The sequence below is a fragment of the Schistosoma mansoni genome, chromosome 4, assembly GCF_000237925.1.
Source record: "Schistosoma mansoni strain Puerto Rico chromosome 4, complete genome".
Classification (NCBI taxonomy): domain Eukaryota; kingdom Metazoa; phylum Platyhelminthes; class Trematoda; order Strigeidida; family Schistosomatidae; genus Schistosoma; species Schistosoma mansoni.
The window spans coordinates 16,720,912-16,746,925 of NC_031498.1; the positions used below are offsets into that span (position 1 = coordinate 16,720,912).

At 34.6% G+C, this 26,014-nt stretch overlaps 1 protein-coding gene and 1 non-coding gene across 2 annotated transcripts in view; both read left to right on the top strand.

Moving 5' to 3' along the window:
* Smp_171740 (putative multidrug resistance protein 1 (ATP-binding cassette C1)) overlaps window positions 1-26,014 on the top strand; it is a gene marked incomplete at both ends in the record, with an annotated part of 84,581 nt that overhangs the window by 29,704 nt on the left and 28,863 nt on the right. The window contains 8 exons of the mRNA XM_018796999.1: window positions 1,947-2,012; window positions 2,943-3,077; window positions 3,475-3,621; window positions 7,737-7,888; window positions 14,393-14,519; window positions 16,786-17,000; window positions 20,215-20,573; window positions 25,466-25,611. Coding sequence (XP_018652084.1) covers window positions 1,947-2,012; window positions 2,943-3,077; window positions 3,475-3,621; window positions 7,737-7,888; window positions 14,393-14,519; window positions 16,786-17,000; window positions 20,215-20,573; window positions 25,466-25,611 — 1,347 coding nt within the window. The remainder of the gene's footprint in view (window positions 1-1,946; window positions 2,013-2,942; window positions 3,078-3,474; window positions 3,622-7,736; window positions 7,889-14,392; window positions 14,520-16,785; window positions 17,001-20,214; window positions 20,574-25,465; window positions 25,612-26,014) is intronic.
* Smp_tRNA_01726_Pseudo_TTG.1.1 lies at window positions 17,172-17,244 on the top strand. Its single transcript has one exon. It is a non-coding gene (tRNA).

The following is a 26,014-nucleotide window of genomic DNA, read 5'->3' on the forward strand; positions in this document are numbered from 1 at the left end:
GTAAACCTCTCGTACAATTGAACAGTTGATATTCAAGATTAAACTTTTAGCAGTCCCTATCAACACTTGTGCATCCTGAGAAAATGCTTTAGTGTTGTTTTCAGTGATAAGTATTATGATATTTAAATATTGGTTAGTTATAAAATCAAGGGAATCTAGAAACACGGTCCGACAAATAACTTTATGCCTACTAAACTACTCCGCAACCATCTGTGCTCAGGACCTCAGTCGATAGTGTGTTAGTATTTATTGATAGGTATTCGGTTAGAGTCCTGTTGCAGCTGGTACACTTAGCTAGTGAATCCTATACTAAGAAGAAACACACCGTGGATTCCACTGCCACAATCTGAATATATTGATGCATTGAAAATACTATATCAGCATAAATAAGTAATTTAACATTTCTTCCACCATTAAGAGGAATAGTTTACAGATTCGATTGTTTGATACCAATCGCATTTACAAGACGAGACAAGTCTCATTAAATGTTTTCTTAAAATTCTTTGTTTTGGTTGTTTGTAACCAATTGTAAAAAAAATGCTTGATCAGTGGAGATGCCAAACTTCTGTCCTTTGAAAGTACTTGCAATATTAAATTGACTTAGTATTGTTTGTTTGAATCTTCCCATTGATGTTTAGGACTGCAACTGGTCAGTCTCTAATTGGCATATGTGCATACTGTGTGTATTGCTTCGATATAGCCTTAGTACACAAGCATTATAAGCAAAGATGGAGTCAGTAGCTGGGGGGATAACGCGATGGCGTTTGAAGCGAAAGGTACTGGGTTCGAGTCCCAGAATGAACATCAACTGTGAGATTCAGGTACATCCAGCTGTTGAGTCCCAAGTAGGACGAAACGCGCGTCAAACTGGATTCCACTGCTAGCCACTATCCATTTTTGCTTACAATAATTGCAATATTATTCAGATATATTCGAAACATCATGGTTAATATTTAACTACTTCGTCGAATATATACTTCATGCTTCAAGATTTCTCAATCATGGTTTACATGTTAATTATCCTATTCAATTATTGAAGTAGCATTTGGGCTAATCTTTCCCAATACGGCTATTCGATTAGAGACCATAACTGAGAATTGTGTCTGAAAAAGTTTTTGAACTGACCTTTTACATAATGTAGTATCGAAACGTCGTTAACTTGAGTATCAGGTTGCCATTTTTGCTGGTACTGAACCAAAATTCTCCGTCAAAAGTGTTCACTCTCATTACAGTTACTCAATTATCTGTTGTATTCAACGTAGGATGCGGTATATATATGTTTCACTCCAACTTATAGAGGGATTGGAAATGGGAAAGCCTTACTGGTGCATACTGTGAATGCATTCAATGTTTAAAAAAATCCGTTAAAATATCATCCTTTATCTTAATTTCGTGGGAAGTGTCCGCTCTCCCTCTCCAAATGCTCTCACATGACCACGCATATATAGCCTCTGCCAGGGAAGTCCTACTCACTACCTTCTCGTGGCATTACCGTTGTTTACGAAATTGAGAGGACGAAAAGCGAATGTCCGGTGCTTTAACCAGGTTGGTGGACACGGAAAGTCCACCTAGAGGAGTTGGAAAACCCTGATTCAAAACCAATGGTGCACATGGGCTCCAGTATCGTGAAGGAACGAATGGCGTATCAATCAATCATTGGTCACCGGTTACCATGGGATTGCATCTCCTCAAGGTGCTCCACTGCCTTGTGGATTTAACCTTTAGGTGAAAAGCTTCGGGTTGTGGCCCTCCGAGAAAACCACCTGCTTCAGTTTGGGCACCAGGACAGTATCACAGTCCTCACGCAAATCTAATGAGATTTGTGCGGCACATATGTATCTGGTGCCTCTTTGTACCAATATGTGTTTAAATTAGTTAAATTTAATTAATTAATTACGTGTTTTCAGTGTTTCTAATAATTTTCTCTCATGATGATATTTACTTAGGAGAAGAAATCTTCATGTGCAGATAGTCGAATAAAGTTTATCAACGAATTGATGAATGGTATACGAGTAAGTATTATTTTCACAAATATGTTATTTTGTTTCATAAAATTAACAATATATAATCGTTAACCTACGATATTTGTGGTTGCACCTTGTTCCCTTTTTCCTCCATGCTATCAATTTGACCTGGAAACTGTTGAATAACAGATTCACTGAGTAGCGTTTAGAAGGTCAATGAATTTGTGAATTGTTTTTTATGTGTGTGACAACTTCCTGTGTTTATAACCTCAATACAAGAAACGCTTCGAAGACAGCTTTTAAACATGCAATATCACTTCTCTCTGATGAGCGTTCCATATCCCAACAATCTCCTAGGTCGGCTTGAAAATTATGGTTAATCGCTTGCGTAGAATGTCAGTAACGTATGCCTGAATTTAAAGGTCTCGGTTAGCGCGTGAATCTAATCGACCTCCTTTGATTTCTCCATTTCAAGTTTCATTTATATGCGTAATAAATATAAGCTATGACTATTGCAATATAATGTCCAGGGACTCCTCGAATACTATACATATTCTAGGATGTCAATCTAACTAGAAATACCCTTTTTGACATTTAAAGAAAGCTTCATTATAGGTCTTTATGTTTCTGCATTTTATTATTAGTAAAAGTTAAATATTGAACGTCATTATTTCATTCAATTATCTGCTAGATTGTGGTATACTATTTGAATTGTTCCATCATATGCTCATCACTCTAATCAGATACAGAATACTATTGCCTAGGCAATACTTCCCACTTGTCGGCGTTATGGTAGTTTGTTTTGTTCTGAGAGCTCAAAAAAAAACAACACTGGATTCACGAAGGCTTTCAATAGTTGGAGGTTGTTATCTATTTCGTTATCGATACTCTTAACAAGGTGAAAGACTAAGTTTTTTCAAAGAAGTCCATGGATATATATATGTATTTTTTCTTTTTGATTATTTTCATTTTGTAAAGGTATTAAAACTTTATGCTTGGGAACCATCATTTATGAAAGAAATTGGTCTTATTAGAGATAAAGAAGTTAAATATTTAAGAAGATTTACATATTTTCAATCTTTATCATTTTTATGGCATTGTACACCATTTTTTGTAAGTAATTAAATTTTATTCTTTATTATCATTTTATTTTAATCATACTCTTTGAATAGATTGTATTATTATATCTTCGTGATTTGGTTGAAGTTAGACATTAACACCGTTGGATGCCGGCTCAGTGGTCTAGTAGTTAAGCGCTCTGGCGCGAGACTGATAGGTCCTGGGTTCGAATATCGTGAGGCGAGATCGTGGATGCGCACTGATACTGAGGAGTCCCACAATAGGACGAAACAGCCATCCAGTATTTCCAGGTTTTCCATGATGGTCTAGCTTCAATTGATTCATAATCTCAACTATATATAAATATAATTAATAAATTTATTAATTTCTCGATGATATATAGAATATTATGATTATGATTATTTTATTTTTCATTTTTTTTTTCTATTAGGTTGCTATTTCCAGTTTTGGTGTATATATATTAACTTCTAATAAGAATATATTAGATGCCCAAAAAGCTTTTGTTTCATTATCACTATTCAATATCCTACGTTTTCCATTATTTATGTTTCCAATGATTATAAGTAATTTAGCACAAGTAAGTTTAATGAATGATTAAATTATCTAATTTAATATAACTAATATAATTTAACTCAACTTTGAATATTGTAAAACGGTTACTTACTTACTTACGCCTGTTATTCCCAATGGGCCACCGACCTGCATTCTCTAATCCACACTGTCCTGGGCCTTCTATTCTAGTTCTATCCAGTTTAAGTTCATTCTTTTCATGTCTGTCTGTCTTGTGTAAAACTGTTATCTATAAATAATGTTAAATCTATTACTTACTTACTTATGCCTGTTACCCTCCGCGGAGGAGCGGAGGCTGATTGTTAAATATATGAGAAAAATTTATATATTTTTTTTCGTAAGTGAAGTTTTAAACGTTTGTCCGATTTATCATAATTGATTGATCACTGTGTGGTGATCAATGTCATGCGTGTCAAGTCCTTCTTAGTACAGATCTAATGCTATCGATCAAGTTGCAATATGGCCACTAGTCTAGGTGGCTCAATACTGCGTGCACTATGTTGAGATAAGATGGTGGTTGAAGGTGGTCAACAAGAAACCCTGGACCCGGGTTTCGCGCTACTTGGAACTCGTCAGCAAGGTGCACCTGTAATCTTGAGGGAACTTGTGTTCCCTATATGATTTGTAGACAAGATTTACCATGAAGTAATAACAATACGAGAATATTTTAAATTGGGACAGTCATTTCATTCTAGTTTGATTCTATTTATTGGAAAACTGAAATGTTAAAAAGTAATGTCTATTATTGGATTTCAATCTAATGGAAAGTTAAATAATTGAAACTCATCTAGTATTATGGACATACACTGTATAGCGAACAAGAACACGGATGGAGACAATCGAATGTATTTCAGCACAAAATTACAGAATATCTCACTGAAATCTGACAACTATATAGTAAACAATTAATTTGCAAACTACCAATCAATTGTCTCAATCTTGACTGTTCCTTCTGCAAATATCAATCCGTTTTCTCTGATTTCATTGTTCATGCATTTTCCTACCAATTGCGCTTTATTTCAGTTCTCTCCTTATCGGTCTTCTGCCAAAATACATTCTATGTCTGACCATCATCATATACTACTTATGAGATTATAAGTAGACCACACCACAATATCTCTACAGCGTTTCCAAGCCAGTCTACTATCGCGATTCTTTTCTTTGACCAAAGTAAATGAACTGATTGGTAAATATCTATACCTTATCTTTTCAGTTCTTTCCTTACTAATCTTCTACTGAAATAGATTCTATGCTTGACCATCATTATATATTACTTATATGGATATAAGTAACTCACATCACACATTGTAGTGAAAAACCAACTATATCACAAACATAACTATCAATGAATCATTAAAAAACTAAAGTTAACTTAATAGTTCTTCTTTAATAGTTTTTCAACTATCATTACCTTAATTCCATAGTAACAAGAATCAAATCATATATATATATATTTTTTTTTTTTTCCTTTTTTTATCTATTACAGATTACTGATTATAACATTTGACCATACTAAATTTACATGAATAATTTGCATGTTAATAGTAGTCACTTATCTCATTTTTCATTCATAACATTAAAGTGTGTGTGTGTGAGAGAGAGAGAGAGAGAAAAGGAAAGAAACAGGCGCATTTTTGGACACACCAAAAAAACAAACAAACAAACAAAACAAGTTATCTTCGCTTTTTTTTCTCCTCTTTTTTAAGTTTTCTTATCATTCAGTTTTTTTTTCTTTTATGCATTTTGTCTATTCAATATAGTTGATAAGTTCATTTTTTCTGATAAACTAGAATGTGGACAAATCATTATACATACATATACATATGTGTATATAATAGGTTCTTGTTCTACATAGTGATAGTCTTGAATAAAGATAAACAAATTTTATGTTGTATAGATTATCTTGTTTTATGACTACTAGTACAAAATAGTATCAATATCATTATCTTATTTTACATTCTTAATTGTTTCCTATAAAAAAAAGACTAAGAAAATCATCTGCCTTGGTTTAGACATACAGACAGTATCCCAGATCTTACACATATTGAATGATTTATGTAGTGCATATCTATTCGGCACATCATTCTTGTAGCAAACAGCATAACAGGGATGCTGCCTTCCCACAAGGATGGGTGGGGTTAGAAAAGATCGACTGTACAAAAAAATGGCACACCTTGTCTTATCCTACAGATATCCGTCTCCGGCGGTAAGGTCCCGACAATTACGAAGCTGACACAAAAAATTACTCACAAAAATGTCATGTGTGACCGATCTCAAGCAGTTGTCCCTTGGACACTGTGGTCACGCTTTCAGGTCAATATGACCACTTCTAATCCAATTTTCTTTTCAGGTACCTCTAGAAGAACCTTTCCACGGCGTGGGCAACCTGGGAAGTGATAACTGCCCTCATACCTCTTACAGCGCTCAAGATCACTATATTCATAATCAATGTCTATATGTATATATAAATAAATAAATAATAGATGATAGTTTACATAGCAAAACAACTTTAGTACATACTTGTCCAATAATGAAAACTATTAACGAAGATTAACGGTCTAAATGATCTACATCACTGTGTATTTATCAATTTAACAGCTCTTGTAAAACCAGTTTTATCATACATACAATGTGACAAGTCTGTCACTACACTACCAAACACCATCCGACTTAGTTGAATAAACGTCAACCCATTGATAGAAGACATCAATAGGATTTGAATAAAGCTTTTTAAAGTTATACATTGGTGTTTCATTACATTTACCGTATAGCTTAAACGTTTGTCTTTCGTATGTTATGATAGCTGTCAGAATTTACTTTTAAAAGACTAAACGTTATCATCAAAAGAAGTTTGTACAATATATGTCTTTATTTATTCTCACTAATATAGATCACAACATAGTGAGATAAGGTGGAACTTTGATTCCCACTGTTCTTTGTAATTTTTCTCTGGTGACATTTTCTATATATTCCTTTCACTCTTGTGTTGTTATATAATTTTAGGATTCATTTCTTCTTCCTTTCAAAAACTAACATGTCAGATTTTTTTTTCAGTTTCCTAATTAGATAGTAATGTAATCTATCAACTGTTAAACTATATTCACTTGGTATTGTGTTGTTTGAATCTTCCCATTGATGTTTAGGATTGCAATTGATCAGTCTATCTCTTATTGTCATATGTGCATACTGTGTGTATTGCCTCGATATAGCCTTAATTCACAAGCATTATCAGCAAAGATGGTTAGTGGCTAGCAGTGGAATCCAGTTTGACGCGCGTTTCGTTCTACTTGAGACTCGTCAGCTATCAAGACCTAGTAGATGGATTCCACTTCTAGCCACTATCCATCTTTGCTTATAATGTTGAACTATATGTTTTCAATTTTACAAATCATTACATAGATTATTATAATTATCTCATTCTTCTCCTTCTAATCGTTTAGTAGTTGATGATGTGAAATTACTCAGTCAATCAGTCAGTCACAACATAGAACCTCGTACGTACGCACATCAGTTCGAGTCGCCATGCCACATTAGCATAGAGGTGCAGTTGTCGATTCAAATCACATAGTGGTAGAAGTAGTAACAGTATAACCAGTGATCCGAAAGATTAGGGTTTGAAAATTTTATTCAAGGAGTATAATCCAGTGAAATAAATTTGGAAAGAGTAAAAAGATAGAGACATGAAGAGTTTAGAAGATTAGAATTTGTCAGAACACAAAGAGTGGATGCACCTGCGCCATTACAAACGATTTTGAGCCATGTCATTCAAGGTCTCTAACCAGGTAGTCTACACCTACCAACATGGCTCAGTCCGATTGTTAGTGACTTCATGGGTTTGTGCCACGTTTTGGTCTGGCCACCTCTAACTTTCTTCCAACCTACTCCTACACCATAAAGCACTGCACATCGGGGCAGTCGGTGGTTCGGCGTGCGTAACACGTTTCCTAGCCCTCCTAACTGATGAAGCTTCACTATAGTCTGATTACTATATTATTATGAATATAAATGTTACCTATTTTTGTGTGTGAGTAAATTTTTTCATTGTATATATATTATTTACTCATCGGTACAAAAAACACTCAACAAACATCTAAATATTTTTTTGTTTTTCCATTCTTTTAGTGTTATGTTTCTATTGGTCGTTTAACTAAATTTTTGGCTCATACAGAACTTGATATGGAATCTTATTCAAAAGAGGATACACCTGGTATAGCTGCAGTAGTTGAACGTGGAGTATTTGGTTGGGATCCAGATGAGGAACCGACTTTAACAAAGTAATTTATTTAATCTTCAAAATCTACCTATTTGAAATCATGATTTATGTTCTGTTAACTTTAGTATATTTCTAGTCTATAAATATTTTTTAAACAAATATCTCCCTGAAAACATCACTAATTATAACTTCTGATTGTCTCGTTATATTACGAGTCAGAAATACGAACCATTAGTTCTAAGTTCGATCTCTGGTTGGTTTGTACGTTCCCTATCTATAGTCAGTCCAGTATGACAGCTATCAGGAAAATCCTAAATTAAGATATGCAATCTGTTAAATGAAGCCTCATAGTTTAATGTTAATATACGTTGATAAACATGTATATTTTTGTTACAGGGAAAATAAAAGACCATTATACAACATAGAATAAAGCAAAACATATTAATGACGAGGTCTAGGATTTATTATCACCGACCGTATGAATGAAACAAATCCTTTCCTTTTTTCGAGCAACAGTGAATGATAGCGTAAAGAGAGACAGCAACAAGAGGCAATGGCTTGCATCCATATATTTTCAAGTTGTTACTATCTCGTTTAGTCTGACAGCAGACAAGCGACTGTCTACCGTAATTAAATCCTGACCTCTTCTAGATCAGGGCTATATTTACACTAGTCAGGATATGAGAATTAGCAGTCGATTCCACAGATATACGAACGGTGAATTGTACTAGCTCTCCCTACTAACTAGGCGAGGTCAAGTGATTGGTCATGCTTAGACCGTGTATGGGGGTTTCAGAGAGGCAGTTGATATCAGTGATACGAGATTTTAGAACCTTAGCTAATAAAGCTTGCTGTTTGATTGAATACAAAGTTCGAAAATGAATGCTCCGACATGTTGGTTAGACCGCGATTACAGGAGACTAGGAATAAAACTTAGTGAACTTAAATTATAGTAGAGATGAATGAAACGAAGAGATTTGATAATTTCATCTCCCTGTACTAGTTTGACGTAGCCATTTGAACAGATGAACATATGAAGTTGTGAAGATTATTACGTTTTTGATTGAGACCATGAACCAATTGATGTTAGACCACTATTGAATACCTGGAAGTACTAGACGGCGGTTTCATCCGAGTATGAGACTCTTCAGCAGTGCTTATCCTTGATCCCGCTCTCAGGATTACTAACCTAGGACATATAGGTCTTGCGCGTGAAGGCTTAACCTTTAAATCACTGAGCCGGTATCCAACGGTGTTAATGTCTCACCTCAACCAATCCACGAAATTGCGCGACCATCTTCCATTGTACTAACATAGATACCTGTCTTTACCTGACACGGATTAGCTCCAGTGGTCACGCCTTCTCACTAGAACTCCAAGAATTCCCTCACGAAGCTAGTCACAAAATTTCCATTAATTTGTATTTTCATTTCTGTCATTATGGTACCCTCTTTGTCCATTACATATGTTTATGAATCGATTTCACAATGGAATGTCTATTATCTTTCATTGTAGTAAACTAATTTAAAGTGATCAATGTCTTATTATTATTATTATTTTTGCCTTACATTTCTCTATATTATAATTTACTATTTTCGTTTTTTCTTACCAATGAAATGAGGTTAAACTTTCAAGTATTATATGATCCAAATGGAGTGATAAATTGGAATGTTGTTGTTTTTCTATCTAGAATAAGTTATAATGATTTATTTGGACAATAGATTTTATACTAAATTTACAAGCTCGTTTGGCTTTTGCCAACTTACGTCACCTATGGAGAAGACGAGATATCCATCTATCAATTAAGGGACGAGTATACTGTGCAGCAGTTCGTTCTGTTCTACTTTACGACTGTGAAACATGGCCATTAAGAGTAGAAGATACTAGTAAGTTACTAGTATTTGACTACAGATGTCTTACAAATATTGCTCGCATCTGCTGGGATCACTGAGTAAGTAATAGTGAGTGAGGTTAGATGCCAGGGTATTAGGGAATGATGGTAAATCAGTTGATGAGGTCATGAATCTTCATCGACTGAGATAGTTAGGCCACGTGTTACGTATGCCTGAAAATCGATTACCACGACACGCTATGCTGACTAGTATTGGCGATTGTTGGAAGAGAGTAAGGGGCGGCCAATCCAAAACGTGGCATCAGTGCTTGAAGTCACTCACTTCCAGTCTGAGCCATGTTGGTAGATGCAGACTACCTGGTTGGGGTCCGTGTGAATATCGTAACCAATGTTTGGAGACTCTGAGTGACATGGCTCAGAATCGATCACAACGGCGTAGTTGTATACACTCTTTATCTTCCCTTAAACCCTGAGATTAAAATTGCTTCATAACTTTCTTGCTTCCTATACTATATCCTTATATACAACCTTTCTTTTATATATTACCACCACTAAATTAACTATTTCTATGAATCCGGTGTTCATCTTGTTGTGCTAATGAGGTTATGGCAACTTGGACCGATGCATAAATGTGCGTGGTCCTACGTTGTAGCTTACTGACGTGACTGACTAAAATTTGCAAGAAATATTTTGTTCAGAATACATGAATTATGCTTAGCAACAGAATTCAAAATGCACTTTTTATGTCACTTGAGAGTTTTCAGCTGGGTGTGTTTGGGTCTGTGTCGATGTTCATATTGGGACTCTAACCCGGTGTTTCGCTTCAAATGCACATCGCGTTATCCACTATCCTGTTAAGACTGCATGGCTAGTAACTGATTCACCGAGTATAATACTTCTAAATTATATCATTGCTGGTATTGAGGATAGGATTTAAGTCAGTGTTTTTTTGGCGTATATGATTGCTATACGGATCGCTTCAACATAACCATCGAGTCATGAATTGTTTATGGATGATAGACTAAGCAAGGTAATAGCTATCTGAACTTAGTAGCAGTGTTTGTCATTTGAAGCCAAATGTTCTGGTTTGAAGTATCAACGCGAATCGACTCGGTGGAATGTGGATTCATCTAGCTGACAAGTGTCAAATCCGGTGAAACATGCATCCTACATTTCATTTGTAGTCATAATCTAGCTATTCAGAGTAATTTTGTGGGATTACGGCTATTTGGAGGTAGTTCACACTGAGCTCACATGTGCCAACCAAAATTCAACTGTGAATATATCAACAACGAGATATCTTAAACTCTTAATTATAATAAAATAAAATATTTTTGTGTACATAATTGTCACTTTTTTGTGCATGTGTACGAATTTAAACACTCAATCAGTTGTAAATGAGTTGATTATGGTAAGCCAGGGAATGCCATTATAGTGTTATGAAGGGAACATACACGTTGGAAGACTTGAAGATTCTATATACAATCCTTGACAGTATTATTGACTATACTCTACACAGTATTCTCCAATTAGGATAAAATAGTTTTCTAGTGTCACGTAGTTTTCAAATCATATCATCTATATTTTTGTGATGTCACCTACTATCTAAAGCATTGAAGTTGATGTGGGTTTGTTCTCTGAGCTGAAACAAACCCACATAAAAATCACCCATCTGAGCTACAAATCTTTTCCACCATCTCAAAAGCATTGAAGTATTCAATATTCCTTTTCGAATCCCATTGTAATCTATATTCATTTAATTATTCTTCTGAAGCAACATTTTATTAATGAAGTACATGATCATTAACATTCAATTCTATTCCCTGAAATGTTATCTTTCTCGAAGAATGCGTTGATGCTCTCAATATTATTTAATTTCTTTCTTTTTTTATTGTTGTTGTCCTGACCTGTTCATAACCTATTAGTAAAATAAACAAACTAACAAAAATTTAAGCAAAATGTATGGCAATTAATTTTATATAGTTGAAATCATGAGTTAATTGAAGCTAAACCATCATGGAAAACTTGGAAACACCAGACGGCCGTTTCGTTCCATTGTGGGACTCCTACGCAGTAGGCAGTGGAGTTCAACCAGGTCTGTTGTGAGGGATATCAACTCACTGAATACATTGGTTTACGGTTGCTCAATTTCGTGGATTGGTTGAAGTTAAACATTAACACCATCGGATGCCGGCTCACTGGTCTATTGGTTAGGCGCTCTCACGCGAGATCGATAGGTTCTGGATTGGAATCTCGCGAGTGCGTGATCGTGGATGATCACTGCTGACTTACTAACTCGTCGAGGAGCAAAGGCCGCTCACCAGCATTCTCCATCCAGCTCTGTCCTGGGCCTACGTTCTCTGTTCTTTCCAGTTGTTATTCACCCTTTTCATATCTGCTTCTATTTCCCGGCGTTATGTATTCTTTGGCCTTCCTATTTTCCGCTTCCCTTCCGGATTCCAAGTTAGGGATTGCCTTGTAATGCACATTGGTTATTTCCTTGATGTGTGTCCTATCTACTTCCAACGTCTTTCCCCTTATTTCCTCTTCAGCTGGAAGCTGGTTTGTCCTCTACCATAAGACGCTGATGCTGATAGTATCCGGCCAATGGATGTTGAGTATTTTGTGAAGACAACTGTTTATGAATACTTGTACCTTATTGGCGATGGATGTAGTAGTGCTCCATGTTTCAGCTCCGTACAGTAGAACTATCTTGATGTTCGTATTGAAGATTCTCACTTTAAGAAGTCCCACAATAGAACGAAACAGCTTTAAAGCAGTGCTTCCAGGTTATCCATGGTGGTCTAGCTTCATTTGGTTCATGATCTCAACTATCAAAAATCACTATAATCTCCACAAAACCCTTTCTGATAATTAATTAGTTAATTGATTGAAATTATCTATTTTAATGACGTATTATAAATGAATTAATTAATTAGTTACTAAGAGAAGGTCAATTTATTTTCATTCCTTTTGAATTATCTAGTTTAATGATGCAGTAACTGAGTCAACCATAACATGTATCGATGTATATATATAAATGTATAATTGTTTAATTAAATGTAATGAAACAATTAATTACACATAAATGAAGATTGATTAAGTTTTTCAGGAAACAATTATCAAATATATTTATATACAATAAGGACTTTATTAGTGATTATTATTATTATAGATATTCAAAGCAATGATAAACATTAAATAACTTACTTATGCCTAATACTTCCAATGGACCATATACCTACGACCAACATTCTACAACCCATTATGTCCTAGGCCTTCCTGTCTAGTTCTATCCAATTTTTGTTCATTCTTCTCATGTCTGTCTCTATTTTGTCGAAGTAATGTGTTGTTTGGTCTTCCTCCACTCCTTTGACCTTCAGGATTCCATGTGAGGGCTTGTCTTGTGGTGCAGTTAGGTGATTTCCTCAATATGTGTCCTATCCACTTCCAGCGCTTCTTCTTGATTTCTTCCTTCATTGTAATCTGGTTTGTTCTCTCTCACAGAAGAATGCTGCTGATAGTGTCTGGCCAACGGATCCGAAGTATCTTGCGTAGGCAACTGTTAATAAACAATTGTATCTTCTGGATGATGGCTTTTGTAGTTGTCCAAGTTTCCTCTCCATACAGTAAAACTGTTGACATTTGTATTAAAAGTTCTGATCTTGGTGTTGGTTGACTTTTGTTGAGTTGAGTTCCAGATGTTCTACAGTTGTAAATATGCTGCTCTTGCTTTGCCGATCCTCGCCTTCAATTCGGCATCAGATCCACCGTGTTCATCGATGATGCTGCCCAGATATGTAAAGGTTTTCACATCCTCCAAAGCTTCTCCGTCAAGTGTGATTTGATTGGTGTATGCTTTGTTGTATCGAAGAGTCTTGCTTTTCCCTTTGTTTATATTGAGACCTACTGCTGCTGAGTTTGCTGCTACACTGGTTGTCTTCTCCTGAATTTGTTGTTGCGTGTGTGATCGAAGAGCTAGATCACCTGCGAAGTCTAAATCGTCCAAAAACATTAAATAAACAATTCTTTAATTTTGTGGATTGGTTAAAGTTAGACATTAATATCGTTGAATGCTGGCTGGGTAATCTAAAGATTAAGCGTTCGCGTGTGAATTCGATAGATCCTGGGTTCATAATTTTGCAAGCGGGATGATGGATACGTACTGCTGAGCAGTCGCATACTAGGACGAAACGGTCGTCCAATACGTCCATGTTTCTTATGGTGATCTAGCTTAAATCGACTAAGGAATTTAATTATTAAATGATTATAATCTCCATAAAACTCTTTTCTGATTATTCTTAAATTTACAATTTCAGTAAAGTAGCAGATGATTGTAAAATTTTTTTTACCTAAAGCTCAGTTGAAATGTTGAATTCTGATAACCAAACAGTTAATAACAACCAATTATCTCAATCTTCACTGTTTATTTTGTAAATATCTATCCATCTTCATTTCAGTTTTTTCTTTATCGATCTTCTGTCAAAATACATTCTATGCCTGACCATCGTCATATACTACTTATATGGATATAAGTAGACCACATTAAAGTAGTAGTGAATAACAGGAATAGTTATTCAACATTGATGTTAACCTCGTTGGTTTTAACGATGATATCTTTTTTTAACTGCATTCACTTCTCTCTATCTTCACCTTACACCAAAACATAAACTATGTTTTTATATGTATCTATTTTTACATATTTTGTTATAGCATTTCTATACAATTCCCTGAAGGTCAACTAACAACAATTATGGGTAGTGTAGGTTCTGGTAAATCAAGTTTGTTACATGCATTACTTGGTGATATGGAGAATTTCAATGGTCGAGTTAACGTTAAAGTAACATACATATTATTCTGAGTTTATTGGTCATTTCTTTCATGATCATCAGAATAATTTTTTAGTTAAATTGTTGTTGTTATTGTCATATGTTTCGTTACGATAACGAAATAAAAGACTAATAGTTTCAGTCGTGAACTGGTCTTAACTGGACTACGATTGAAAACTCGAAGCTCTTTCGTCCTACTATGGGATGTTAGGGATTCTAAATCCTCAGAAATCATTTGGTAGAATTCTAATAAATTTAAGGAGATTAAGTTAGGGACTGGAGCCTTAAAAAACCTTATAAGTATTATGCTGCATAATACGTTTAATTGCAAGTGTAACTAACACCTTATTGATTGGATTCATACTGTACTAGTCTATTAAAAACGACATTGACAATTATTCAACGATGCCTATATTAGCACACAGACATTACAAGTCACTATCTACGAGAATGATTAGTTATCAAATAGTCCTTCGTCGTAGTGAACTTTGGTTATTTCATCTGAAATACCGGTTAGAAAATGGGGTCTATTTCGTGCAAATTATTCTCATGATTACGCATTACTGTTGGACAATAAAATTACTGGTTGATGGCTCAGTGGTTTAACGGCCTAGGCACTCGCTGTTCAAATTCTTGTAAGTTTTATTATACTGAACAGACAAGTTCAAGACTTGTTATAAAAATATAGTGAACTTTAATTAATTGCATTATATTCTTTCTATCTAACACATGATCATCATCGATTAAATTAGATAAAACAAGGTTTCGTGTTGACAATGTTTAACTTTTTTCTAAACTGCTACAGTCGATGCTCAGTAAATCCTTGGGAACGTTTGTTGATAACACGCTTGGTGTATCTTTTCTACAATAAAAGATGAATTAACATAGAAAGTGGAATTGCAGTCTGTTAACCAGAAAGCGATGAAGGTTAACTGGACAAAAAATCTTTACTTTTTGGGAATCTTTTCTATTAACCTGCTGTCTTTATTATTTATTATGACCATTATTATTAGTATTAGTGTTAGTATTATTATCACTGAAAGTATCACAGTTCACATAAAGTTCATTCTACAAAATTTATGTAAGTCGAATTTATCCCATTAAAAACATTTACTCCTAGTGATGCTCTTTTCCTTAATCCATTGTCAATGCTTAAAATATTCCTGAAGTTCCTTTTAACTGGCGTTCTTCATATGTTTCGTCACTTCTTTTATTGTTTCATGATGTGCCGAATGGTATCTCTTCACAACGATTTTACATTACACAGAAAAATTCACCGATGACCAAATTCGGTGAGAAGGGAGGATGATCTAACCTTGAGATATAAGTAGGATCTCGAAAACAACAAGAAAATTACTATTATATATAAAGGGATATTTATGTATATGGTGGAGTAATATCTTTTTGATAGTTCATCAAATCAGATGATGAGATTGTTAACCACTTTCATAAGTAGATTGATACTGTTGTGAACAAGAACACGGGTGGGGGACAATCAAATGTATTTTAGCACAACATTACAGAATATCTCACTATAATCTGATGACCATACAGTAAACAATTCATTTAGTATTGTTTGTTTGAATCTTCCCATCGATGTGTTAGAACTGCAACTGGTCAGTCTGTAATTGGCATATGTGTGTACTGTGCGTATTGCTTCGATATAGCCTTAGTTCAGAGTGAACATCAACTCTGAGATGCAGGTACATCCAGCTGACGAGTCCCAAGTAGGACGAAACGCGCGTCCTGGATTCCACTGCTAGCCACTATCCACCTTTGCATACAGTTAACAGTTAGTTTGCAAAATAACAATCAATTGTCTCAATTTGACTCTTTCTTCTGCAAATGTCCGTCCATAATCTCCGATTATGATTGTACATGCATTTTCATACCAATCGCGTGCCGTTCCTGTTATCTCCTTATCGATCTTCTGCTGAAATACATTCAATGCCTGACCATCACCATATACTACTTATGTGGATATCAGTAACCTACACTACAATACTACCATATACTAATAATGTAAGACTAATCTTATGTATAGTCATATTTGTGATTAGAAGAGTCATAAGTACGAACATTTAAATCTTTTCGATAATATAGATCTTTATTCATAAGGACTACGTCTCATAACCTCAATTTGTTGTAATTTGTTATTGTACATATTCACCCCTACATAATATACTAACTTATACATATATATATATATATATATATATATATATATATATATATATATATATATATGTATTGTATATCTATCAACTCCATTATTAGGGTACTGTAGCTTATGTACCACAACAACCATGGATATTCAATGCAACATTACGTGATAATATATTATTTCATCATTCATATGAACCAATCAAATATCAACATGTATTACATGCATGTAATTTAATCCCAGATCTTGAAATATTACCTAATGGAGATATGACTGAAATTGGTGATAAAGGTATTAATTTATCAGGTGGACAAAAACAACGTGTCAGGTAACTAAATTTACTTATTATTATTTTTTAAAAAGTATTATCCTTTTTTCTATTCTCTTAATTCATTTAGTATTGTTTGTTTGAATCTTCCCATATATGTGGTAGGACTGCAACTGGTCAGTCTCTAATTGGCATATGTGTATACTGTGCGTATTGCCTCAATATAGCCTTAACTCAGTGGCCGAGTGGATAACGCGATAGCGTTTGAAGCGAACGGTGCTGCGTTCGAGTCCCTCGCAGAGTGAACATCAACTCTGAGATGCAGGTACATCCATCTGACGAGTCCCAAATAGGACGAAACGCGTGTCAAACTGAATTCCACTCCTAGCCACTATCCATCTCTGCTTATTCTTTTAATATTCTTATCAGGATTCATAATTTATTTATATGATGACTGAAAAAATTTTGATTATTAAAGAAAAAGCAGATCATCATGGCAACACAAAGAGATTAACCTATTTTGTGAATACAAATCAGTGAATTTGTTTTCATTTCATCTCCTCTAAATCTTCCTTAAATTCTTTCTCTGATTGGTATTAATAATTATAAATATCTTATAAATCACTTTAAAAGACGAATCTTTTGGAGTGGTGTGTCCACAGTTGATCAAATGCTCTTGTATCGAACTAGTTATCTTTTTACATTCTCCTTTTTTGAGCTAAGCCGGATAGTGTTCAGAGATGCGTTTAGAAAGCGATCGCTTTGTGCGGCCTATGTAACGTGCCCCATATGAGCAAGTAAATTTATAGATACGCGTCGATGTGGCTCAAAGCGAAAGTTTATCCTTAACACCCCCCCGAATGGTAGGCCGACTAGAGAAAACGATTCGAAGCTTGGCTGTGTAGAAAGTTTTATTCAACGATTTTGAAATCCGTTTATTCAAGATTTCAGCAGCTGTGTTTGAATTCCATATTCATAAACAAAGTTTTCTCCTGCACAATCAAAGCTTTTTCTTGATGAAGTCTTGGTTCTTATCAGGATTCATAATATATTTTTCTATGATTACTTAAAATTTTCATTATTAAAGAAAACACAGATCACCATGGCAACACAAAGAGATTAACCTATTTTATGAATACAAATCAGTGAATTTGTTTTCATTTCATTTGCTCTAAATCTTCCATAAATTCTTTCTTTAATTTGTATAAATAATTATAAATATCAAAAGGGGTTTTGTGAAGTTTTTTCTTGATGGTCTAGCTTCAATTGATTTCAATTGCTTTCAACTATGAATATATTGAAATCTCCACAAAACTCCTTCTGATCTATAATCATATGCTCACTAATGACTGACTTCAAGAGATAATTCTTGGAGTTCTAGTGAGAAGCAGTGACCAGTGGAGTTCAAACCACGTCTGTTGTGAGATAGGAACTCACTGAAGACAATTGGTGAACGGTTGCTCAATTTCGTGGATTGGTTGAAGTTAGACTTTAACACCGTTTGATGCCAGCTCAATGGTTCTAGAGGTTAATCGCTCGCGCGCGTAAGACTGATAGGTCCTGGGTTCGAATCTCGCGAGTTGGTATCGTTGATACGCACTGTCGAAGAGTCCCACAATAGGACGAAACGGCTTTCCAGTGCTTCCAGGTTTTCGATGGTCTAGCTTCAATTGACTCATGATTTCAACTGTAAAACGTATTTGATATATGAACTGAATATATTTCATGTAGTCTGTCGAAAAATATATTTACAGAGAACAATAAATCTAAACTAGATAAATAGGAAATAAAAATAAAGATAATAATGGTAAACAACATGAATTATATACCTCTGAATGTTAAAATTTATAATACCACTGAATGTTAAGATTATTAATACCTATGATAAGTTTTAATAAAGCGGTATATTAGTAAGGTAATTAAACTTTTTCTTATTAATAGGTTATTAACAGACTTAAATAGATACCTTGGACCATTTCCATATATATTTATATGTATTACATCATAAATGATTGATTGACTATTTGACTTATTTAGTTATTTATTATCTACTTATAATGGACTATGAAACATTTATGAGAACGATTTAGATACATAGTTAGCTACTGTTATTTACGAATCGTGATTAGTACTCGAGATTGATGTGTAAATACACCCGTTTAATAAAGATGATAACATAATATAGCACTGTTGTTTGTATGGTAATTAGATTTTAGGCAAAACAGAATTAATTTTTGTTTTCAATAATCGTAATGAACTGCCCTCAAATGCCCTGGTACGGCCGAGAGTGGGGAGAGTCCGCTTTCCCTCTCCAAACGCTCTCACATGGCCACGCGTATATAGCCTGTGTCAGGGAAGTCCTACTCACTGCCTTCTCGTAGCATAACGGTTGTTTATGAAGTTGAGAAGACAAAAAGCGAATGTCTAGTGCTTTCACTGGGTTGGTAGACACGGAAAGTCTACCTAGGGGAGTTGGAAAACCCTGATTCCAACCCAATGGTACACATGGGCTCCAGTATCCTGAGGGAACAAATGGCGTATGAATCAATCGTTGGTCACTGGATACTATGGGACTGCATCTCCTCACCATGCTCCACTGCCTTAAAGATCAGATCTATAAGTCAAAGGCTCCGGATGTGGTCCCCTAAGTAAACCACCTGTTTCGGTTTGGGCACCTGGGCAGTATCACAGCCCTCACGCAAAACGAATGGGATTTGTGTGGCGCATATATATTTGGTGCCTCCTTGTACCAATATTTATGTGTTCAAATGAAATAATAATAAATCCGTATACATGATTCCATTTGTTAACTTGTTTGTGTTCTCAATAAAGTGTGATAATAAGTTTAACTGATTCTACTCAACTTAAACCCTAAATGATAAGATGATATATTTTAGCAAGTAGATGTGATTATCTGCTTATTCATAATGATCCATATGAAAATAAGTCTGATAATTTTCTGCTTTTCGTTGTATTTCAATACCAGTTAAAGGTGTGAGCTGTTATGTTAACCTAAATTTTCAAATTAAAATTCATTAGTTATGGATCTGTTTAAGCCTACCGAGGTTTTGTGCAAATAGATAACTTCATTTCCCTTCAAAGAATAGAGAAGTTTTACATGCCTCAAAAGTGATTATATAACTGATAATTTCTGGTTTTTACTTTTCCAAAAGCAAATTTCCGTTAATGACGACTAATTTTCATTTGTTCTAGTCTAATCAATATCATGCCTCATGCCTTTATGTATCGTTTATTTTCTTTTTATTGTTATTAGCCTAGCAAGAGCATGTTATGCTGATGCTGATGTCTATTTATTAGATGATCCATTATCAGCTGTTGATCCACATGTTGGTTTACATTTACTTAAATATGTATTAAGTCGTTCCACTGGTCTACTTGCTTCTAAAACATGCATACTTACTACACATAGTCCAAAAGCTTTACCATTCTCTGATCGTATTGGTTTAATGTCTGATGGTCAAATAATTGAATTGGGTAATTATCGACAATTGATACATTCACATACAAGTCGTTTATCTGCATTTTTAATAACAGCAATACGAGCTGAATCGGAAGTTCAATCAAATTCATCGAAAGAACGAGTAGATTGTTCACCGGAAAATTTAAAAAAAGGTAATCAATTATGTCTATCTTCAGCATACTAGTAGTCTGCAGTCAGACGACCTTCGTTAAACTAAATTTCAAAGTGATAACCATTCATTTTTAACTTGTTATCATTTGATTATATTTTGAATGATACCAGAGTAATGTCGAATGATTTCTAGATGATTCGAAAAATTATGCTGAGCTTAAGATTTCCGTGAGTAAAGAAGATAATTTTACAGGGGATAAAATTACATTGATATCACGAGCCGATCAATGTTAGATCACTATTGAAAACATGGAAGTACTAGATGACCGTTTTGTTCTGGTATGGGACTAAGCAGTGCTCATCCAAGACGCCGCAACTGGAATTTGAGCTAAGGACCTTTTGTCTCATGCAGAAACTCTTTACCTCTAGATCACTAAGTCTGCATTCGACGATGTTAATGTCTAAATTCAATCAATCTACGATATTGGTTAACCATTGTTCATTGTATTTTTCGGGTAACTGCGTCATACCCGACACGGTTTAGCTCCACGGGTCACCTAAAGGAATGAAAATTGGATAGTAAAATATCAGTAATAATATTATTAATAATAATAGGCCGTGATTTTAATCTGAATTATGGATTCACTATGATAGTGATAAATGGACAACTGTCATTATTTGAATACATAAATTAGGTTTCAGTCTTGTCGTTGTCTGTTGATAAGTGTGAATAATTAATGAAATTGGATGATATGCTCTCTATCGATTAGATATCAATCTGTTAAATGATTCAAGCCTTGAAAAATGCCTATCTTTATTCATAAACGGAACCAATTGTATGGAATTTCCCTTGAAATTGTTTTTCTTATCATGATTAGATTTTCGTTACGACTAATCTCCTTCTCACTCTTTTGTTAATTTACCCCTCTGTCTGTGCTAGTATGAAATGCTACAATTCAGTCAGTCAGTCAGTCAATCACAACGTAGAACTTCGTACGTACGTACATCAGTTCGAGTTGCTATACCTAGTACCCGTTTCTTAACAACTGCATTACTTACCCGGTGGTCTTAGGATATACGAGCAATGATTCGAAGACACCTATGATCGAATACTAGTAGCCTACAATTCGAAACAGTAAATATTCCTATTAAGTCGTAGATTGACTTTCACAGACCGACTGATTGCTATCAGATGAACAAAGTGAATGTATATACAAAAAAAGAGTAGGAGCATGTTGAAAGCGTAAAATCCTCAACGCTTTTAATCGAAACAACTGGGTTTAATCTTTAATTTAAAATAACTTTGAACGCTTTATGAATTTCTTTGAATTATTGTGTAGTAAACTTCTATTTTTGTGAAATAGACTTGGATAATTTGTTTGTATATACATATATTTTGAGATGGTGGAGACGATTCGTAGCTCAGGTGGGTGATTTGAATGTAGGTTTGTTCTCATGGAGTAATCTCCTTGACTATGTTAAATTAATAGCTAATTGGTTTGTATGATTAATTAGGCTAATGAAGAAATATTCATTTACTTTTCAGAATTCCTTGAACCAAATTCCATCCTATCTCTTGAATCATCTCAAGCATCTGAACATCATCATGGAAGTCCTTCAGAAACATTGAGTATAGATAATCATGATGTTGGACTATCAAGTTTTACTAAAACAGGATTATCTCAAAGATTTGTAAGTATATTGGCATATTTTTTTCAATGAAGGCTTTTTGAATCGCATATATAAATGCAACATCTTGATCGTTTAAATTGTTAAGGTTGTGTTTTATGCTACGTAATTGTGGCAAATCATATGACTACTTTACAAACCCATAATAACTGAGACAACGAATATGACATACTGCTTAACTCAGGGTACCCTTACTAGTAAAATTTATGGATATAATAGTAGTAATAGGATTATTTATTTATTTGAACACATAAATATTGGTACAAATGGGCACCAGATATATATGCGCCGCACAAATCTCATTCGATTTGCGTTAGGGCTGTGATACTTCTCAGGTGCCCAAACTGAAGCAGGTGGTTTTATTAGGGGACCACACCCGAAGCCTTTGACCTTAAGGTCTGATCCACAAGGCAGTGGAGCATCGTGAGGAGACGCAATTCCATGGTAGCCGGTGACCAACGATTGATTCATATACTATTTGTTCCCTCAAGATAATGGAGCCCATGTGCACCATTGGTTTTGAATCAGGGTTTTCCAACTCCCCTAGGTGGACTTTTCGTGTCCACCGACAGAAATAGGATTAGCTAATCATTATTCTGTGGAGTTTATTAGCTTCAATCATTTACCACATAATAGAGTTTTTAATTAAAGTTTGTAAAGTGCAATAAGTCGTTTGTTTAAAGCTTGAAATAATAATTTGTAGAGCAATATTTTAATGGTTGAACAATTCGATTTTCAAATAATAAGTTACAAGCTCGAATCCTACTCCTCCTAGGTGATGCAGAACTCAAATTTATTGGTTGAAAATCATATACTTCAACTACTGACCCACCACTTCACGTTAATCTAAGACTTACAATTACTGGATGTAGTTCCATCTCAGTGTAAACGATCTTCATATCAAGACTTCATTTCGTTGCTTCAAAACCTAAACTTGAGTTTAGATAGTAACTAATTTATCCAGTGGATTTGTTCAGGACTGAATTTTGATGAGTTATTCATTTACAAATCTAGAAAACGTACAACTTTTGAATCTTATTGTTTTAATCACTTTCGAAATAGAACAAAATTTGTGGTTAAAAGCCTATGTATGTATTCCCCCTGCAACTGTCCATATTTCAGTCCTGAATATTAACTAAAAATATTAAAAAAAAAGTTAAAACCTAATCACTCAGCCAATTTTGAAATAATTTTTTTCTATATTTTTAAATCATTAGCATATTTTGTAACCAACGTAATTTTGCAAATTATTCTATGAAATATAAAAAACTACTGAAGATTTTTGTTATGAACGTTGCTTAGTTACTTATATTCTGTTCAGTAGTAAATCAGTGATTGTCTAGGTGTGATTTATTTTGTACAGCAGATGTTTTTTTTTAAATATTTTATTTATACTTTTGTAAAAGTTCCCTCATAGTCTAATATGATTGTCATAATGTTATAGGTCAAGACACACATTTTCTTATTTGTTTGTTGATGCTTACTTACTTACTTACTTACTTACTTACTTACGCCTGTTACCTCTCGTCGAGGAGCATAGGCCGCTCACCAGCATTCTCCATCCAACTCTGTCCTGAGTCTTCCTTTCCAGTTCTTCCCAGTTAATATTCATCCTTTTCATATCTGCTTCTATTTCCCGGCGTTATGTATTCTTTGGCTTTTCTCTTTTCCTCTTCCCTTCCGGATTCCAAGTTAGAGATTGCCTCGTGATGCACATTGGTGATTTCCTTAATGTATGTTCGATCCACTTCCAACGTCTTTCCCCTTATTTCCTCTTCAGCTGGAAGCTGGTTTGTCCTATCCCATAAAACGCTGTTGTTGATAGTATCCGGTCAGTGAATGTTGAGTATTTTGCGTAGATAACTGTTTATAAATACTTGTACCTTCTTGATGATGGATGTAGTAGTTCACCACGTTTCAGCTCCGTACAGTAGGACTGACTGCCTTGACGTTCCTATTCAAGATTCTGACTTTGAAATTAGTTGACAGTTGTTTTGAGTTGTTTGTTGATGCAAATCAGTATTATTAACATTGATTTCTTATCAGAAGGAGTTTATTGTGGAGATTTAGTATTGTCACAGTTGAAAGAGTGGATCAATTGAAGCTAGACCACCAGGAAAACCTGGAAGCAATGGACGGCCGTTTCTTCCTATTGTGGGAACTCATCAGTAGTTTGCATCCACGATCTCGCCTCGCGAGATTTGAACCCAGGAAGCACCAGTCTCGCGCCAGAGCACTTAACATCTAGACCAGTGATCCGGAATCCCATTGATTTCTCACTCTATAAAACGATTATAATAAGATGACGTATTTCTCTGTTGGGTTTGTTGGTGGTGATTTGGTTAGTTTATTAGTGGTATTCATCATGTATTTGCCTTAAACAAAGAGTGTTGAGTGTGTTATTCCCTTACGTAGTCTATCAGTAGTCTAATGTTTATGATCGCTACGCGAGATCTATGTAGATCCTCTTTATGTCGGGCAGCAATGAATTTTGTTTTACTATCACTCAATTAAAACTTGTTATCGGAAAACTCTTTGTTAAGGTTTAGTACTTCTCAATCGAAATTATTTACCAAACTCATTCTATCTCAAGGGATATTCATTCAAATATCAATCATCATGACAGTTGTAACCATAATTAACACATAACAGGAATGAGTTGTATATTTAATTTCATGGTTTATAAAATGAACAGATCACATTCCTAATACCTGATGGAAATATGATGTCGTCCGGTAAAATATCCCGTTCAATATTCGCACTTCGTCATCATCATCATCAAGAAAGTCTGATTTGATTTCTGTATTATTTTTATTGTCTAGTCGTACACTGTTTTATTTACTCATATTTATTTCATCAATTAGGACAAATCATCAATAATTGCGGTCAGTGAAACTGAGGATACTGTAAAAGAACAAGAGCAGAAAACTATTCAACCAATGAGTCAACCAGAGAAAGTTCTCACCGGTCGAGTAAGTGATTGTATCTTATTATATATAACAGTGGGATTAGTGAATTCCTGATTATTATAATTTTAAAATCATACCAATGAATAAAGTGTATGTACACATTATATGTTCTATGGCTATAATCTAGTACGTACAAAATGTATCCATCATACATCAAATCCAAAGATATTATTACACATTAATCTTTAAGAATAGGGGCGTAAAATGTAGCCCTCCTTTCTTTTATGATAGCATACAACATCAGAGAAATTCGAACTTCTAGAACAATCATACAGTGTTAACGAGACAAGATACATTATCTTTCGGTCTATCGGTTAAGGGCTCTGGCTCGAGACTGGTAGGTCCTGTGTTCGAATCTCACTCTCGAGTGCGGGATCGTGGATGCGCACTGCTGAGGAGTCCCATAATAGGACGAAACGGCGTTAAAGCAGTGCTTCCAGGTTTTACATGGTGGTCTAGCTTCAATTGACTCACACTTTCAACTAGCAAGATACATTAGCTTGTATTATTTCACTTAGCTCTTAATACTTTTGATTAGGTTAAGAAAGAAGTAGTTTAATAATGACTAAGTGAAATTGATGTAATATATCAATTCATATTAAGTCCTAAGTTCATTAGAACTAACAAACTCCAATGATACATTGAATTATATCATTACTCCTACAATTGTTTACAAACTTATAGGGGTATTGTATACGTGTTATTTATTGTATTGTTTATGTTCATAATGAATAACATTGAAAGATATGATTATTGTGAGTTTATGAAGATTGTTGAGTTTATTTACTTTATATCACTAACTGATCTTAGATAGCTATCATAAA